Genomic DNA, 19,121 nt, shown 5'->3' on the forward strand with positions numbered 1-19,121 from the left:
TAGCGATAACAATTGCTCCACACAAAGCATTATTGCAGTAAAAAGTAGTTCAAAACCCTCCTAATACTATACTTTCTGTCTCTTACAGAAAGAGCTCCCACTTAAAACCCTCCTTTATTTTCTAAGAGAGTGAGTGGGGTAATGACTCATCCCTGGTACTTTCTTCTTGGGTTTTTATTTTTCTTCGGAGAGGAAAGATGCTTAGACGGTATGGTGAAATAGCATGAGAGAAAGGGGAGGAGGGATCTAAAGGGTCTGTTATATTTCAGAGTAAAAAAAATTAAAGTATGCACTAACGTGGTTAGACTGAAAGGGGGAGTGTCCTAGTCTTGCTATTTCCTTGCCCATATATTATGACTGACCAATAAGGAGGAGCTTATTATGTAGTGGTGTTCTTCTAACAGCCAGGCAATCCAAGGGAACTCAGGCTAACAGCCATGGAATCTGTTTAGAGGTTGTAAAGGAAGCAAGCAGCAATTTAGCAGGGAGTTTACATACAAACTGTAGCCTGTTATGCTTGTCTGCTAGACTGACCATGGTTTGTACAGTAAAAATACAGGTCAGACAAGCCATGGTTTATCGTGACTGAATAGAGCCTTTGTCTAAGGTTTGAGGCTCTTGACAGAAGCATTTTAGAGTTTATACAGGCACACATATAAAACCCGGACATGCAGTGATGCCATGCAAGAAACCTTGGCATGGGTATATTGTCTGGGAAATTTATTTAATGATATTCTCAATGGATAAATTGAGCAATTCAGCACAGAATGTGCAACTTACAGTATTATAGTGATACTGTCAGTCCCTGGCAGGTAAACCCCTCAAGCCCATCCACAGTGAACACATATTGGTTCCAGCAGAATCAGCTTTATTAGGATCTATGCAGTTCAGGTCTGTTCTCCATCACGGAGCTTGACAGAAGTGACAATTCAAATTGAGCAATCTGTGTTATAGTTGATTTTCCCATGCTCCAAATGACAGTTAAGGTTTTGGCGCGCAAGCCAACAAGAGTTCTGTAAGAACTCATTCAGTTATGACTATGCAGGAGGTATACAATACATAATTTCCTTCTAGCCAGTGCATCCACGTAGACAGCGCTAATTTAATAGCCTCAGCTTCTTTGTCCCATACCACCCAATGGCGTTCAGTCTCAGATGAACTTACGGTTTTTATTGGGGTGCTGCAGAGCAAGGTCGGAAGTGAATGCTCTTTTTAGTTAGTTGAATGCTTCCTGGCATTTTGGCGAACAATTTAATTTTGCACTTGGTTTGGCCCCTTGTAGCCCTTTCCCTTTGGCAGCAGCAGCAGCAGTAGGTTTAATTGTATATGGCCAAAGGCCGTCACAATACAAAGTTAAAAAACAGTAAAAATAGAAACCTATCTTACAAGCATAAAATACAGTTATTAAAATAATAAAAATAAAATACAATGAAAATGGGACCTTAATAAATACCAGATAGTTATGAGAAAAGTTAGGTTTCTGAGGACCAATTTAATTTTGCACTCTGTTTGGCCCCTTGTAGCCCTTTCCCTTTGGTTTTGAGCAAATCAGTTAAAGGTAGGGAAAGTTGGGCAAAATTCTTTATGAAGGGGCAGTAGAAGTTAGCGAATCCTAGGAAGGATTATAACTGTCTCCTGGTTTAGGGGGGCTCCCATCCCACTACTGTTTGGATTTTGTTTGGGTCCATTTTCAACCCATGCCTTAAACTCTATAGTCCAAGAAATCCAATTCCTCTTTGTGGAATTCACACTTTGACAGCTTTACAGGCAAATGATTGACCTTCAGGGCTTTCAACACTTTCCTGACCAGTTCTACATGTGATTTTTTTATCCGGAGAATAAATCAACACGTCATCTAGATAAACCACTACACCTTTGTATAGGTAATCATGTAATACTTCATTAATTAAATTCATAAAAACACCAGGGGCCCCTTGATGCCTGAACAGCATCATCTGGTACTCAAATTGCCCTAAAGGGGTGTTGAAGGCAGTTTTCCATTCATCTCCCTCCCGAATTCTTACCCTGAAGTAAGTGTCCTTCAAGTCCAATTTCGAGAAGATTTTTCCCTTGAGCGATCACGCTCAACAAATCTTTGATGAGAGGGAGGGAGTATGCATTTTACATTGAAACAGCATTTATTCCTCTGCAGTCAGTACAAAGTCTCAGTCCGCCATCCTTTTCTTGCATAACAAAACTGGAGCAGCATGGGGGGAACTTTCTAGGTGGATGAATCCTCGCACCAGGTTTCGGTCAATGAAAACTAAGCTCCTCCCGCTCCTCTCTGTTCATTGAGTACAGCTTCCCCTTTGGAAGTTTTTCCCTGGGGAGAAGTTCAATAGTGCAATCTGTGGCATGTTGGTGGTGGTGGGGAGCTCATTAGCTTCTTCCTCCTCAAACACTTGTTTCAGATCCCGGTACTCCGGAGGGATTTATTTTATTTGCTCTTGTGTTAGCAACACTGGCTCGAATAGAGCATTCCCCTTTCTCAAAGACCAACAACCCTGTCTTCCAATTGATTTGGGGGTCGTGATCCCACAGCCATCTGATCCCTAGCACCAAGGGTGCTGTGCTTACTATAAAAGTCCTGGATTCCCAGTGATTCTCCATCACGGAGCTTCACAGAAGTGACAATTCGAATCGAGCAATCTATGTTATAGTTGATTTTCCCGTGCTCCAAATGACAGTTAAGGTTTTGGCATGCAAGCCAACAAGAGTTCTGTAAAGACTCATTCAATTATGACTATGCAGGAGGTACACAATACATAATTTGCAGCATCTGGGAAAAGGAGTGAAACTGGCATCTAGACACACTAAGGTCACGGCTAGCCAAGACTCGCATATTTCTCTAAGATAACCAGAGAGGCCCCTTCTGGGTCCTAAGGAAATAACGTCTGCAATGTGGTTACAGATTATCAGAGAGATAACACAGATTATCAGAAAGGTACATATCGATTTAGTAATAATGCAGTATAGCGTCAGCATATTGTGGCACAAGCAGTAGAACAAAGAGTCAACCATGGCATGGCTGTACACAGACATGACAGATACCTTAACAGAGGGCTGTTGCTTATGTACAACTTTGCTGTATGTAGTTCATGCCAGTAAGATGATAGTTCATATGGCTTTGTTTAGCAAAGATATAATTGTCTTCTTCCTTTTCTAAGAGCCTTTTCTTGCAGAAAATGTTGTGCAGAACAAAAATGTGCATTCAGCCATGACTGAATGTCTTCTCTTAAAAACAACTGTATATTTCTATAATATAGTTAGCTTAATTTCCTGAATTATCTGAGACCTACAGAGTCCTGCCAGCTTCATCATCTCTTTGTTCATAGATTCAGAGGAGTTAGCCGTGTTAGTCTGTAGTAGCAAAATCAAAGAGAGTCCAGTAGCACCTTTAAGACTAACCAACTTTATTGTAGCATAAGCTTTCGAGAATCACAGTTCTCTTCATCAGATGCAAGATCTCTTTGTTGTAATTAACAAAGCAATTAACTTATTCTTTTAAGATCTTTGTTATTTGTAACAAAAAATAAACAATAATACTGTCATTTAAAGCTTACCATTTTAAGCTGTAAACGACGGTGCTCACTGTTTTCCGTTTTTTTTAAAAAAACTCAGAGTAGTCTTATTTTAGTTTGTGTCAATTTTTTTTTTAAGTTGGATCTAACACATTGAATTGACCTTTATTTTCATGGAATTTAAAATTAACATTTTATATTTGATTGTCTGGGTTGAATGGTGATGTGTTTGCTCTTTTTTTTGTTCTTATACTATAAAATATTTTACAAGAATAGTAGATGTAACATACAGTAGGTGTCTCTGTATTCCAAGGGTGCCTTGTATGTAGGTATACTTCCTTCTGAAATACACATAGGAAATGACTTTGTCTTTCCTCTCCTGCTTCTGTTTCCTGCAGTTGCTTCGATAAGTCTGTGGAAGAGTGGAGACAGTTCCATTGTGATCTCAATGATCTCTCACAGTGGTTAACAGAAGCTGAAGGATTGCTGGCTGAGGCCCAAACTCCAGATGATAGCCTGGATGTAGAGACAGCAAGAATGCACCAGCAGGTATTTTCAAACCTGGCATATGTTAGTCTGTTTTGGAGCCCATAATTTGGGCTCAGCCACTTAGCAATTACATTTTCTTAAAGTATAAATAATGGTGTCAATGGTTGTCTTTTCTGTTTAATCAGTCAATAAAAGGAAAAGCCATTTCCTTCTATAAATATAAGATACTTTAAAGGACAATGGTATGTTGTGTTCACAAATTATGAAGATGGTTGTAAGATACCATATGAAACTTCCAATTATCTGGATTTTTGTTACCCGTCTGCTATATTTTAACAATATCAATATTCCCTCTGAATGTTTTAATCTCTTGTGGCTGAAAGGATAATCCTTGCCCAAGTTTAATTACCCTTGATTTGGGCTTAACATGTATAAGAGATTAAGCATATGTTTTTTTAACATTCTCATTGAAATCAGAAGTGCTTAAATTTAGCTGGTTTATAGTTCACCTGTTTAGCAGGTAAGTAATCTGAAAGTCTTATCTATACGTATTTATCTCCTGGTTAATCTGTTTTACTTTATTCTTTAAAAACACTATGGGTTAGAGTCAAGGTTAGTTTCTGTCAGTGGGAGGGAGGGTTTTTAAAAAAAACGTATTTTTCCCTCTCATAATTCTCTCTTCATGATGATTGTAAGGGACTCCTGTTCTCCAGGATCAACATTTCAGGAAGCCCAGTGGGTTTCAGCAGGAAGGGAAGAGGCAGGAAATTTCCATTCCACTGATGGAAGCACTGTCAGTCCTAGGATAGCAGTCCCTGGCAGTTAGATCCCCAAGCCCTCACAGCAAGCACACAGGTGCATTGGTTGAAGAAACTTTATTCAGAGATCTATTCAGTTCAGGTGTGCACTCGTAGGTAGAAGTTGGCAGACGTGGTTATTCAAACAATAGGACTACTGATTATAGGGGACGTTCTCCCGCCCTTTGGGCCGTTTGCATTCAGGCGTGAAAACCCAAAAAGTTACATGAGAACAAATTAGTCTAGACAAAGTACAGAGTGGAATCATTCCCTCCTGTGAAAAAGATACATTTCAGTACACACCTGCAGCTCTGGTCCAAGGACACTCAGAAGTGAAAGCGCATACTTCTTAGAGATAACAAAGAGGCCACTGGCTCCTCTGGAAATTAGTATTAGCAGTCTAGACTAGAGATGGGCACGATCCGCATTACGATTGAAAAAACCCCACGATAACAACGATCGCGACCCGGAGGATCGTTATCATCCACGGCCAACGATCCAGTGATCGGGAGGGGCCTGGATCGGGGCGATCGGGCTCAGATCGGGGATCCAGACACTCAGGCGCCAGCAATCTATTCCCCTGGCAACAGAGCCAGGGGAATGCCTGAGCTCTGTTTGCCCTCCTTCTGTTGCCCTGGAAACCCGAATGGAAGCAGCAGGGCTTCCTTCCAACCACGGAGCTGCAAAGCAGTCACCAGTTGGGAGAAGACACCCAGGGGAGGGAGGGGGAAGGGGGTGTTCTGTTGTCATGGGCACTCCAATCTCATCCCTGCAAACCCTGATAGGCAGCTCTGACGGCCAAACACAGATGGCGCCAGCATCACCCACCATTCCTGTATCGCTGGGAACAGCGGGGCGCCCCTCTGCTTTTGCCTCCACGGATCGGGAACGGGAGATGCTCGGTGTGGATCATTTAGTCGGGATCGTCACCAGCGCCGATCCACGATCAGCTTGATCGTTCATTTTTTTTGGATCGTGCCCGTCTCTAGTCTAGACTCCCTCAGGCAACTTACATAAAATGCATAAAATACAGTATTTAACTTTGGCATTCTATCAGTATAAGTATAAGATGTGTAAGATGCAGAACACAATATTGGCACGGATGCTTATAACACTCTCAGTATAAGATGCAGAACAGAACAATGACAATGGATGCTTATAAAACTCTCAGTATAATATGCAGAACAGACCAATGGCAATGGATGTTTATAACACTCTCAGTATAAGATGCAGAACAGAACAATGACATGAATGCTTGCATACATGACAAGTGCAAACAACTTTAGATCCAACTGTAAAATTTAAGACACAATTAATCATAAATTTGCTGAAATAGAAATGTTTATATTAGCCACATATTGGTATAATTTCATTTTAGATATAAAAAGCATTTAGGATCTACTAAGTATATTTTATCAGTCTATATCGAACAGGTCTTTCTATTCTTGACTTCTTTTTAACAATATTTTTATAATGAAGAGATGAATGTTGACAGTGCATAGCTTGTTAGGGATATGTGAAAGTGAGAGTCCGCTAACTTCCTCCAATTTGTTTGGATTTCTCTATTTATACCTGCAGATCATGTCAATACTATTCTTAATTATTGTAAATGAATTTTGTAAGGCTATAAAGAATGGACAGATACTTATTCTAAGACAAAGCAGCACAGTGCTATTCTGTGTATGCACATAAACCAAACATACAGGCAACTTTTGATTAAAATATGTACAGTATCCTAAAGTATTTTCTGGCATTAGCTGTTTTCAGTTCTCAGACTGGCTTGAGTTCAGTTGCCTGTTTCATACCATTCATCTTTAGCAGAGTTATATTTAAGCTTCCTCTTAATAAAAAGAGCTCAAGTCATTCACTTCAATGATACTACTTTCTTGTTTTTTTACATCAAAGTGTGCTCAGTCACTGCTTCAGTTTATATATCGGTGTCAAGTTGAGTAGGATACAAAATTCATTTGGTTTTCATATTTATAACAGGAACTTGAAGAGGGAGTCAGCAGCCACAATACCAGCTTTTTGACGTTAAACACAACAGGGGAAGGAATCATACAGAAACTTTCCACTTCTGATGGAAGCTTCCTGAAAGAGAAACTAGCAGGATTAAGTAAACGCTGGGAAGCAGTCGCTGCTGAGGTCATGGAAAGACAGCAGAGGTAACTGGAGCATTCAGGATTTGGGGTGTCATAGGAGAAGTGGCGGTCTTTTAGAGGCTCCAAATAGCATTACACATTTCAATTAAGCTGAATTTCCCTAACTTTCATGCTCTGATTCTGTAATGTCTCCCAAGACAGCTTTCATGCCATTAGCCATCCTGATTTGCTTTTAATGTCGCTCTTACCCTTCCCCACACACATACACACTCTTATTCCATATTTTTCTTTGGCGTTATTAATGTGTTAATTTGTATAAACGTATCATTGGTACTGATGTTTTAGAATGACCATTCATTATTGATAAGCAAGTTTTGTACATTATCTTGAGGGAGTCTTTGAGTTTTTTGTTTAAGATGGTCTCATTGCACCTTTAGAGTGAGTATATGTGCTCCAGATAAATATATCTGGCTCACTTTTGCTGATGTTTTAAAACGTGGTAAATTTTTCACATGGTAGACTAGTTTTATAGATATGAATCCTTTCCCCTTCAGTTGTCTGTTTATGAACAGTATCAAAATCATTATAAAATACTGCTTGGAAATATACTTGGTAAGCTGAAAGACAAGGAGCCCTTTTGAGGTAAACGGTGTGCAAATTTTCTAAACATCTACATTTGAATAGGAAATACTGCTGGGATTAGTATAACCCTTGTGGAGTGCTGCACATTTTTAGGCAGCTTTTTTTTCTTTGAAGATTCTGGAAAGAATATGTAAATGTTAAGTGCTTGCCCTTTTGTTATATGCCTGAAGTGGTTTCAGTAGGGTTCTAGTGAGTTTTAGGTGAGGGTAAATTCTACTGCCTGTACATTTTGTTTCAGTAGTAATGATTTTGTTCTTTCTTCCATATTGGGTTTGTGATGCAGACTGAAAAGAGACAATCAACAATTGATAGACTATACAAGAAAGCTAGAAGAATTTAGTTGCTGGATAGAAAATATTGAAAATGCTCAAGGAGAAAAACTTACAATCAGCCAGGAGGAAAACCTGCAGCAGTTAATGGCAAGTTATAAAAAAAAGTTTCCAAGTTTGCATTTATTACTCATTGTTGCTTTTTATTAAATTGTGTACAAATGTTCAGTTCAGTCTATAGTGTACTATTGGGGAGGCAGTTAGTGGCTGCCATTGACCACAAAGCTGTGTGATTTAAGTTTCATCAGTTTTGTTGTCCAATATAAAAGACCGTGAGGAGCCTTTGATACACAAACTGGTAATTTGCAGTAAACTGTGGTTACTAGTTTAATACTTGGTTATCTTCCAGCTGTCCTATCTAAAACAAGCAATGTGAGGAGTAAATCAGGCTCTTATTTGGTGATAAAGTACGATTTCTCAGTGCTTTGTCCAGTAACAAGTAAAAATAATCTTGAAAACAACCTTGGTCAAAGATATATAACAGTGGCAATGTAACATAGGGCTTGGGATTTACGAGCACATAACTGAGTGCTGGGCAGGTAATCCCAGCTGTAGGCAACAGCTAATTTCCGTTAACAACTAGTTATATATAAGTAATCATATCAGTACTGATACTCTGATACTCCTTTCAGTAATCTTCCCAGAATCAGTACAAAATGTAGATCTATAAAATACGAAAGACTGAATTGATTCAATACAACAACAAATAATCAGTATTTTGCATCGAGTTAACCTGAATTCTGCAATAGTAGTTGAATTTTGCATTTTCTACATGCGTCTTCTAAATTAAATATAATTTATTCTGCTATTTCTTGTCCACAATTAGCAATATGCTTAGCAATTCTCATGGTTTTTCATATTTCATTAGGGATTACCACATGATTTCCATAATTCCAAGCATATATTTGCATCTATTCAAACCAGGAATTTTTTAAAAAACAAATGAACTTCTGAAATGAATTATGAGTCAGTGCTCCTATGATGGATTTTGCTTCCATGGAATCTCAGCATACACTGCCCTTAATATAAATTCAATATAATATTAATATATTATATAACATTATAATATTATATAATATTAATGCATTATGTTAGCCCAGGTAAGCCTGATCTCGGAAGCTAAACTGGAGTCAGTCTTTTTATTTTTATTTTATTAAATTTATATTCCACTCTCTCCGCAAGCAGACCTTATTTAGTAATAGGATGGGAGATCTCCACGAAGACCATGGTTGCAGAGGCAGGCAATGGCAAACCACTTCTATTAGTCTCTTGCCATGTAAACCCCAGCAGGGGTTGCCATAAGCCAGCCATGGCTTGGTGGCATTCTCCACCACCATCACATTATATACATACCTGAAGTACCTTCTGAACTTTCTTAGAGTTTGATTGAGGAGATGGACATGCAAGGAGAAAAACTTCAGTGGCTAAACAGAAACGAACAAGAGGTCCTTTTGAATCCGAACATTGGTTCTGAAGAAAGAGAGCGCATTTCTGATAGACTGAAGACCATGAATATTAAGTGGAATAAGGTATGTATTATAGAAAGTAGTTTTTCTAATTAGCAAGCTTTATTTATTTATTTATAATATTTTTACACACGTTTACTATGCTTTGCAAGATACATGTGACCGCTCAGTTGGGAGTGGAGAGGGATTAGCAGGACATGGTTGTTCAAAATAGTGTTTTCCATTGTATTGTCAAAGGCTTTCACGGCTGGAGAACGATGGTTGTTGTGGGTTTTCCGGGCTGTATTGCCATGGTCTTGGCATTGTAGTTCCTGACGTTTCGCCAGCAGCTGTGGATGGCATCTTCAGAGGTGTAGCACCAAAAGACAGAGACACTGAGAGATCTCTGTCTTTTGGTGCTACACCTCTGAAGATGCCAGCCACAGCTGCTGGCGAAACGTCAGGAACTACAATGCCAAGACCACGGCAATACAGCCCGGAAAACCCACAACAACCAGTGTTTTCCATTCTTAGAGTTTTGAGCCATTGCTTTCTTTTGTTTTCTGCAAATGCATTGCATCAGAAACAGAGACCCTAACATGAATTTTGAATGCTTCTTCCTAGTTGGAAGTAAACTTACATATTTAATATCTTACATTAAAAAACTAAGATTAGCCATCATGGGGCTCTCAGTTCTCTCTCATCCAGGATCTGATCATCTCCTCACTTGCTTAATTTCAATATTGATCAAACTCCTCACTGGGCCCTTTGAAAAAATTGAAAACTACCATATCAGGGATGATGTACCTTATGTGCTGCTATGCCATACAGACCATTTTTATTGGGGATGGGGAGTATCATATCACACACTTTGACTCTTGTTGCTGTTTAATGTGTGAATGGCTCCCATTGAAAACCATTTTTGTGTTAATGTTGAATGCTTTGACGGTTGCATTGCCTGTTTCATTGCATGGCGAATATCATGTGTGAACAATGCCCTTTGTAACTGATTGTGAATTTATTAAAAGCAGAGCAGTGGCTACCAAGTTCTTTTAATTAGTCTAATATTCAAGCATGTATGAAAATACTACCTTCAGAATATCCACACAGTCTTATACATAATCATACTTGTATCCTTCATTTAGGTATGCAATGTTAATACTGCACTTTTCCTAAGTGTCAAAGCATTTCACATACACAATGCCAGTAATTTTTGCAGCGACTCTGTACAGTCATCCATTATTATCCCAATACTGTGACTGAAATAAGAGATGGCACTGAGGCAGAAGGCCACCCAATGAACTCATAGCTGTCAAGAAATTAGAATAGGAGGCTTTGTGTCTCACGCTAGTTTTAAAATGACTCCGTTTTCCCCTATCTCCTTTCCTCCTGTGTTCTTTCAGTGCCATCCATTAACCTCTACATCTGTATTTCTTTATAACACGTTACTTTTTAGTCCCATGGCAGAATCCTATTTATCCTATGTTGTAAGATTTATGGAAGTTTGAATTGGCTTGCCCTCTTCAATGGCTGCTTACATGTGTCTATGGACTGTTTAATTAGAATTAGCAATCACTCACATCACGTTATTAAACATTATGGTTGCTGATGGTGAAGAATGTGTATGTTATAACAAGTATGTGATATAGCAAAAAGGTGATTTTACAGTATAATTGTCAGAACAGGTTCATAAAAATACAGCATTTGATGTGGAAATATCAGATATAAAATTGTCCAATCCACTACACATAAGTTGTCTTGAGTGTTCATATTTGAAATTTGTGAATCTTCGCTGTAACCATTTTGCACAGTGATCTTTTATAACTGCTTAACAAACAAATTTGGTTAAATTTTGCTGACTTGCCAGTTTTGTCAGATATACTTAAGGAGCTCTGCAGGGTGTTATGCCAGTGAACAATGTCCTATTTTGCTCCCAACTTGCAAGGATAGAAAAATTCTTCCTGTAGCATCCAAATCTTATTGTGGGACCAGCTTTAGGGGTACCAGATAAGGAGCAAGGTGACAAACACAGAGACTGTAGGTGGTGTTTAAAAGGCCACAGGCATGAGCCTGCTCTGACAACCCCCAATGTGGGCTTAAGGGGACCACCAGCTGTGAGGAAGCAGCGCATGCAGGCGTTGCTTCTCCTAAAAGAAGCCGTGCCTCATGCCAAACCACCCCCTAAAGTTGTGACCATCAGAATATTTACAGCAAAATTCCCACATACTGAGCTGCTAGACAAAGCACCAGAATCCTAAACCAAGGGAGTGATGGGTGGAAAGCTGTGTGGGTGAACCAGGGTTTTTTTGAGAGCCAGTTTGGTGTAGTGGTTAAGAGTGCAGGACTCTAATCTGGAGAGCTGGATTTGATTCCCCACTCCTCCACTTGAAGCCAGCTGGGGGACCTTGGGATAGTCACAGCTCTCTGGAGTTCTCTCAGCCCTACCCACCTCACAGGGTGTTTTGTTGTGGGAATGACATACTTTGTAAACCACTCTGAGTGGGCATTAAGTTGTCCTGAAGGGCGGTATATAAATTGAATGTTGTTATTATAACTGTGGCATGGCCCAGGCAGCTCTGAAATTTTGTCTGCCCGGCAGACCTGACTGGAGTCCAGGTCTGATTGACAAGGCGTACCTCCTAGAGCCTGGCTGGTTGTCCCGATTGACAGGCCTGGGAATGCATTAGCCAAATGCATTGGCTCGAGCCCGGGCCTGTTGTACTCTTTGTCTGGAGGAAGAATACACAAAAATCTGTTCAGAAGTGAAAGTGCTTTAGGTCCAAAAGACAGCTGGTTCAATTATGTGACTGTTTGATAAAGGAACAAAAAGCAAAATTTTCAGTTGGAAGATGCCATCTGGTTCAATACACTGTGCAGTGCTGGAAATCCAAAGCTAGATCATTTCTGAGAGGCTGCCATGCCTGTTTGAAGATCCCCATCAGGTGAGAGCCCTTCCCCCTGACTCCATCATTGGTTCATTTGTCGGAATACTAGTAATTACTGTTAGAAAGTTTCTACTTGTGTTCAGTGAAAATCTACTTTCTTGTAATCTAAACCCATTAAAGCTTGTTATGCCCTGTGTAGTAGTAGAAAACAAGTCTTGCCACCTTACATGTGTCAGCCCGTCAGGAATTTGAAGAACACTGTTGTCTCCCCTCGGTCCTCTCTTTCCAGTCTTCTCTTTCTATTCGAAACATATATGATTCCTTTGGCCTTTCTTTGTAGAATTCATTTTCTAGCTCCCAATCACTTTTATTGCCATCCTCTCAACTTATTCTAATTTGTTTAGAATTATTCTAATTCTTTCTTAAAGTTCAGCGCCCAGAACTGGATACAGTACTCCAAATAAGGTCTGTGTAGCATGGAGTAAAATGGAACTGTTATTCTTATGACCTGGAAACTATTGGTTTGGTTAGTACAGCATAAAATTTCATTAGCAGTTTTTGCCACCATATCACTCTGCTGACTTGTGTTCAGTTTATGACCAACTGAGATGCTTTTCACATATATTGGTATCATGTAACTGTAGTTTTCTGTTTGATTCCCCCTGCTCCCAACACAGAACTCAGCTAATTTTTTTTGTTAGTTTCAGCCTACTTTTCTAGCCTGTCAATGTTATTTTTTATTTTTATTTCTGGTCTTCTAAGGTGTTAGCTATTTCTCTTAGTTGTTTTTTCTGCAAATTTGATAGGGATTCTGTCTATCCCTTTATCCAAGTTACTATTAAAAATATAGGACACTACTTGGTCCAGTTTTCAGAGGTATGCTCAAGACCTACTTGCAGATTTGTGAAGTGCTATTGAAACATTTTTGAGCATGGTTCTCTGACCATAGATGGTACAATCATTGACTCACAATTTCCAACTGAAATATCAGAGGACTTTGGCTGCTTCCACACATGTTGGATAATCCACTTTCAATACTCTTTAGTGAACATTTGAAACTGATTTTCCATGTGTGGAACAAAAAATCCACTTCAAAAGGATTGTGAAAGTGCATTGAAAGTGCATTATTCAACGTGTGTGGAAAGGGCCTTTGTCACATAAGATATATAATGTCCATAGCATTCCTACTATTCTCCGTTCTAGTTACTCAGTCAGATTAGTCTGGTAGAATTTGTTCTTGGTATGTCCATGCAGATGTCTACTAATCATTACATTGTTTTCAAGATGCATACAGGCTGAGCACTGTATAATTTATTCTAGTATTTTCATTCATATTGGTCTGTACTTTCCGAGATCCTCCTTTTCTGTGAAGATTGGGGCAATATTTGTCCATCTCCAGTCTTGTTGCACTTCACTAGTCTTCCAGAATTTCTCAAAGAAGGCAGACGGAAGTTCTGATAGTACAGTAGCAAATTAGTTTAGTACCTCTGGATGCAATCTATTCAGCTCAGAATACTTGAGTTCATTTTAGGTAGTTAAGTATTCCTTGATGAATTGCTTATCAGTGTCCTGCTGCAATCTGATCACCTCACTGTTCATGGTAGGTTTGCTAGGTTCTGCGCAGTTCCCCTTTTGGGAGAAGATTAGGTAAAATAGAAGTTGAGCAGTTTCATTTTCCTTTTTGTCACATGTTTGTTCCTGAGCAATAGACCTATCCTGTGTCAGCCTCGCCTGATTCTGAGCTTTAGCTTTCCTGATCATATTCCTGCAATTCCAAGCTGTTTGTCTTGGACATCCTTTATGGCCTGTTCTTTATATATGTCCTTTATAATTTTTAGCTCGTCACTTAGCTTTTTACACAGCCACAGTGGCTTCTGCAGGTGTCTCCCATTTTTCTTAGTAATTGGTATTGTTTACAGTTGTCTTTAACAAGTACTTTTTAAGAAACTCCCATTTATCTTTAATTCCTATTTCTGATAGATTATCCAACCACCAAATTCTACCTAGTATGTATCTTAGTTTTTTAAAATCAGCTTTCCTGAAGTTCAGGGTATTCATTTAACTATATTCATCAATTCTTCCTTATTGGTTAAGATCTAATCAAGGATAGTTGTTCTTTTTGTTCTTTCCTTTATTTTTGGAGATTGTCAGCAAGGCAGGTCAGGAATTTCTTGGACATTACATGTTTAGTAGAATTTGCTTCCCAATAGAAAATCCGGGTAGTTGAAACCTCCTATTACTAATTTTTTGACTTCTAAATTTTTCTTTATTTAAACTATAAACTATACACCATAACATAATAAACAATAAACATAGAGAATAAGAAAAAACACACAATTCTAAATATGACACACTAACAATACATATATCTATATAATTAAAAGGAAAAGGGAAAAGAAAACAAACAAACCTAGATTACACTACAGGTTGAGTTCTGATTTTCTCCACAAGAAGTATATATAATTTCTAGAGTCACACTTATTCTAGGTTAGTCACAAAACCCCTCTTTTTTCTGTTGTTCATGTTTCTTAATCCATACATTCAGTTGTCATCAAATCTTTGTTATCCATTTCATGCAAAAAGTCTATTAACGGTTTCCATTCAGCCAAGAAGTTAACTAATGTCCTTTCTCTAATCAATGCAGTAAGTTTTGCCATTGACGCAAACTCCAAAACTTTTGTCAACCATTCCTCCACTGTAGGCAATGTTGTAGTTTCCCACTTTTGTGCATAAAGTACTCTTGCTGCTGTAATAAAGTATAAAAACAGTGTTCTAAAGCTTTTTTCCAACTGGCTGTCCGTTATTCCCAACAGTAAAGTCTCTGGTTTCAGCTGAAGTTTAATCTTCAAAATCTTCTGAATCGATGATTGTATCTGCAACCAAAAACTCTTTGCTTTCTTACATATCCACCACATATGAAAAAATGTCCCTTCTTGTTTGGCACATTTCCAACAAACATTTGATACCCCCTTATACATTCTAGCCAATTTTTCAGGAGTCATATACTAACGATACAACATTTTGTAAAAATTTTCTTTAATACTGGAGCTTAATGTAAATTGCAGCCCTCTTGTCCACATATTTTCCCATCGCTCCATTAATATATCGTGCCCACAATTTTTCACCCATTTAATCATACATTTGTTTTACTTGCTCTTCTTCCATCTCAAACTTCAACAAAAGTTTCTGCATTTTAGAAATAACATGTTCATCATTTGTACATAGGGCTATTTCAAATTCAGTTTTAGATTTCTCAGTCATAATGACTCTTGTCTAATTTGAATCTCTCCAGAATTTGCATATATGGAAACCATGGACAGGCGTGCCCTTCTGCTGCTAAGTCCTCTCTTGATTTAATTTTAACTTGGTCCTGAGAATTCCAATAAATCCTGATAAGTTAACCATTTAGGTGGACTAACCATTTCCCTTCTAAAATGAGCTTCCTGCGATGACAGCCAAAGAGGTATTTTCGAACAAAACCTAACTTTGTATTTATTCCATACTCAGGATTTCACACTTTACATAATGATTATTAAACTCTGCGTTGGCTTTAACTTTGTCATACCATAGATACCCATGCCACCCAAATTATAGATCATGCCCTTCCAGGTCCAGTAATCGTTTATTTTTTTAACAGTATCCATTTCTTCATCCAAACCAAAGTTAGCCACAAAATATAATCTCAAATTTGGGAGGCCCAAGCCTCCTCTTTCTTTTGCATCCTGTAAAACTTTAAATTTAACCCTTGGTTTTTTGCCTTGCCATATAAATCTCGATATATCCTTCAGCCACTGCTTAAATGGTACCTCTGTTGTCAGTACAGGAATTGTCTGAAATAGGAATAACATTCTAGGTAAGTCATTCATTTTAATTGTAGCTATTCTTCCCAACAGCGATAAATCAATTTTATCCCATCTTAGCATATCCCTTTTAATTTCTTTCCAAGTCTTAATACAATTATTTTGGAATAACATACAGTTCATATTTGACAAAGTAATACCCAAGTAATTTACCTTTTTCTCAACTTTAAACCCTGTTTTGCTCTCAAGTTTCATTTGATCTTGTATTTTCATATTTTTAGTTAAGACTTTGGTTTTCTGCTTATTAACCTTAAAACCAGCCAGTACACTAAATTCTTTCAACTTTGTCATTAGAGTTTCAATTCTGTTCAAAGCGTCCTCCGAAATCAACACCAAGTCATCTGCAAAGGCTCTCAGTTTGTAGTTCTCCTATTTCACCTTAACACCTCGAATTCTCTCATCTCGTGTCCCTATTCAAAACTTCAAGCATCAGTATAAATAACAAAGGTGACAATGGGCAACCTTGTCTTGTGCCTCTTTGTATTCCACATGGTTTGGTTAACTCTCCATTCATGATTATCCGTGCAGTCTGGGTTGTATAAATCGACTTAGTCCATTTAATAAAATTGTCTCCAAAGTCCGTATCTTCCAATATCTTAAACAAAAATTTCCAGTTTAAATTGTCAAAGGCCTTCTTGGCATCTAGGAAAATCAAAGCAACTTTTCTTTCATTATGTTTTTCTAAATATTCGAGAATATCCAATACTGTTCTTACATTGTCTTTTAGATGCCTCCTAGGTAGGAATCTACTTTGGTCTTCATGAAAAATGTCCCGTAGGATACTTCTAAGTCTTCCTGCCAAGATCAATGCAAACAGCTTATAGTCATTATTTAACAGTGATATTGGCCTGTAGTTTCTTGTTAGTGTGTGATCTTGTCCCTCTTTTGGAGTAAGTGTTATGTTGGCCTCCTTCCATGAGTCTGGTATTTTCCCTCCCTCTAAAATAGAATTCATCGTCTTTTGTAAAGGCTGAAGTAGTATTCTTTTAGTTTATTTTTAAAGTCTTTGATAGTCCCTTCATTTTGTATCAGAGCTTCATTTAATCTCCACCTAAAGGTACCCCTTTCCTCCCTATAAGTCATGGATACTGGATTATGATCTGAAAATGTCTTGGGTAGGACCTCTGTTTTAACCACCTTGGTGGCAATGTCCTTTGATGTCAAAATCATATCTATTCTTGAGAAAGATCTATGTCTTTCTGAAAAAAAGTACACTCTTTTGCGTTACCATTTTTCTGTCTCCACAAAATCAGACCTAAATTGTCCATTAGATCAAAAAAAGCTTTAGGTAATTTACCCTGGTTTATCTTAATATGTTTCTCAGAGCATCTATCTATCTTTGGATTGATCACTCCATTCCAGTCCCCCATCAAACAATAGTTTTCATATGCTAGATCTGATAACAATCCCCATTTTTTTAATAAAATCTAATTTTATTCTCATTTGGAGCGTAAAGACCCACCACCAATGTTTTTGTCCCCTGTACATCAATTTCTACTGCCACAAGTCTTCCATGCTCATCACTCATTATCAATTTAGGCTTTAAATGTGGCTTGATGTATAAAGCAATTCCATTCTTCTTTTTGGTATCTGCTGCTATAAATTCTTCACCTAAAATTTTGTCAGAAATTTTACATCTTTTCTCCTAATATAGGTTTCTTGCAAACAAATCATATCATATTTTAGTTTCTTTAAGTAGTGAAAAATTATCTTCCTTTTTGGGACTGAATTTGCTCCAGTGAGTTCTGGTGAGGAGGGCAAGGAAGGCAGATGCCCAGCAAGTGAGCTGAGGGACAGCACTGCTAACTTGCCATGTGGGAGTTTTTCCACTCAAATATCTGCTTGGATTAAAAGACAGATCGTGAGTTTATCTCATCTGCATTTCTAAGACTGCTTGCTGGGGGGGGGGGGCTTTTTTGCCGAGATGGAGGTTTTGGCATTGGTCCCTGCCGTAGCATTTGGAATCTGGGGAAGTTATCTTTACTCGTAGCTGGAGTGCTGGAGCTGATATTCAACACCAAGCTTTCCGCTCCTCATTTCTTGATGTTAGAAGAGACTAATTTAAGTTAATGAAGAGAGATTTTCTCCAAGACAATGAGATAACATCTTTTGGGGAGAGAGCCTTTTTTAAAAGGAGATATAAGGGATGTTTGAATAAATCTTTCTTATTCCAGCTTTTCGGAGAATTTATAGACCTGGGAAGTGAAAAGTCTAAAGACTGAATGCTTTTTCAAGATCTATTAATGTAGATTTGGATATTTTAGGGGGAAAGTACTTTTGCGATTAAAAGCATTGCTTAATAAAGGATCAGTAAAGCTGGAAAAGTGAAACTGGGAAAACAACTGTTTTGGCTATCCATGATAGGGAACACCTGGACTGTGTTATTGTTTTCTTTCTGTTGCTATGGCAACAGGACTTGGAAGAGATACAGTTGCTATAGTGAAGGAGAGGCACTACTAAGAGAATTTTAGATGTCTACTGCCACCCTGTGGCGCCTTCTGGCAACTACAGAAATATCTACAAAGTATGACGTCTACAAAAAAACTCACTGTGGATCTCTAGAACAGTTTCAGAAACATTTTCAACAAATGGCTGATAAGATGGATGAGTTGGGGAAGAATTTGGGGACCAAAATGGACTCTCTTGAGAAACAAATAGACAAAAGGATTGTTGCTTTGAGAGATCAAATGACAGAGCAAGTTCAAAAATTGGACCAATCTATGAAAAAAGTTTCTGTAAATCCAATCCAATCCTAGCCATTTAATCGTGTCCGATCCTTGGCTACTCTGTAGATCGTATCCCTCCAGGCCTTTCTATCTCTGACTGCTTCTTTCAATTCCTTCATGTTCAGTCCAGTGTCTTTCATGATGGTATCCAGCCATCATTTTTGGTCTTCCTCTCTTCCTCATTCCACTCACCATTCCTAGCATCATTGATGTTTCTAGTGAGTTGGCCCGCATTACATGCCCGAAATAGCTGAGCTTCTGCTTTGTAATTTCCCCCCCCCCCCCAGAGACATGTCAGGTTTTATGCGTTCCAAGACAGCTTGGT

General features: G+C 38.4%; 1 protein-coding gene across 4 annotated transcripts in view; it reads left to right on the plus strand.

Annotated features, from left to right (window-relative positions):
• Positions 1-19,121, plus strand: part of UTRN (utrophin) — a 584,696-nt gene that overhangs the window by 179,568 nt on the left and 386,007 nt on the right. For all 4 annotated transcript variants that reach the window (XR_008598285.1, XM_054999201.1, XM_054999369.1 and 1 more), the window contains exons 43-46: positions 3,920-4,070; positions 6,797-6,972; positions 7,835-7,970; positions 9,260-9,409. Coding sequence is in view for 3 of the 4 variants with exons in the window: in XM_054999201.1 (XP_054855176.1) it covers positions 3,920-4,070; positions 6,797-6,972; positions 7,835-7,970; positions 9,260-9,409 (613 nt within the window). In the remaining variant the exon portion in view is untranslated. The remainder of the gene's footprint in view (positions 1-3,919; positions 4,071-6,796; positions 6,973-7,834; positions 7,971-9,259; positions 9,410-19,121) is intronic.

This window comes from Eublepharis macularius, chromosome 1, assembly GCF_028583425.1.
Source record: "Eublepharis macularius isolate TG4126 chromosome 1, MPM_Emac_v1.0, whole genome shotgun sequence".
Lineage (NCBI taxonomy): Eukaryota > Metazoa > Chordata > Lepidosauria > Squamata > Eublepharidae > Eublepharis > Eublepharis macularius.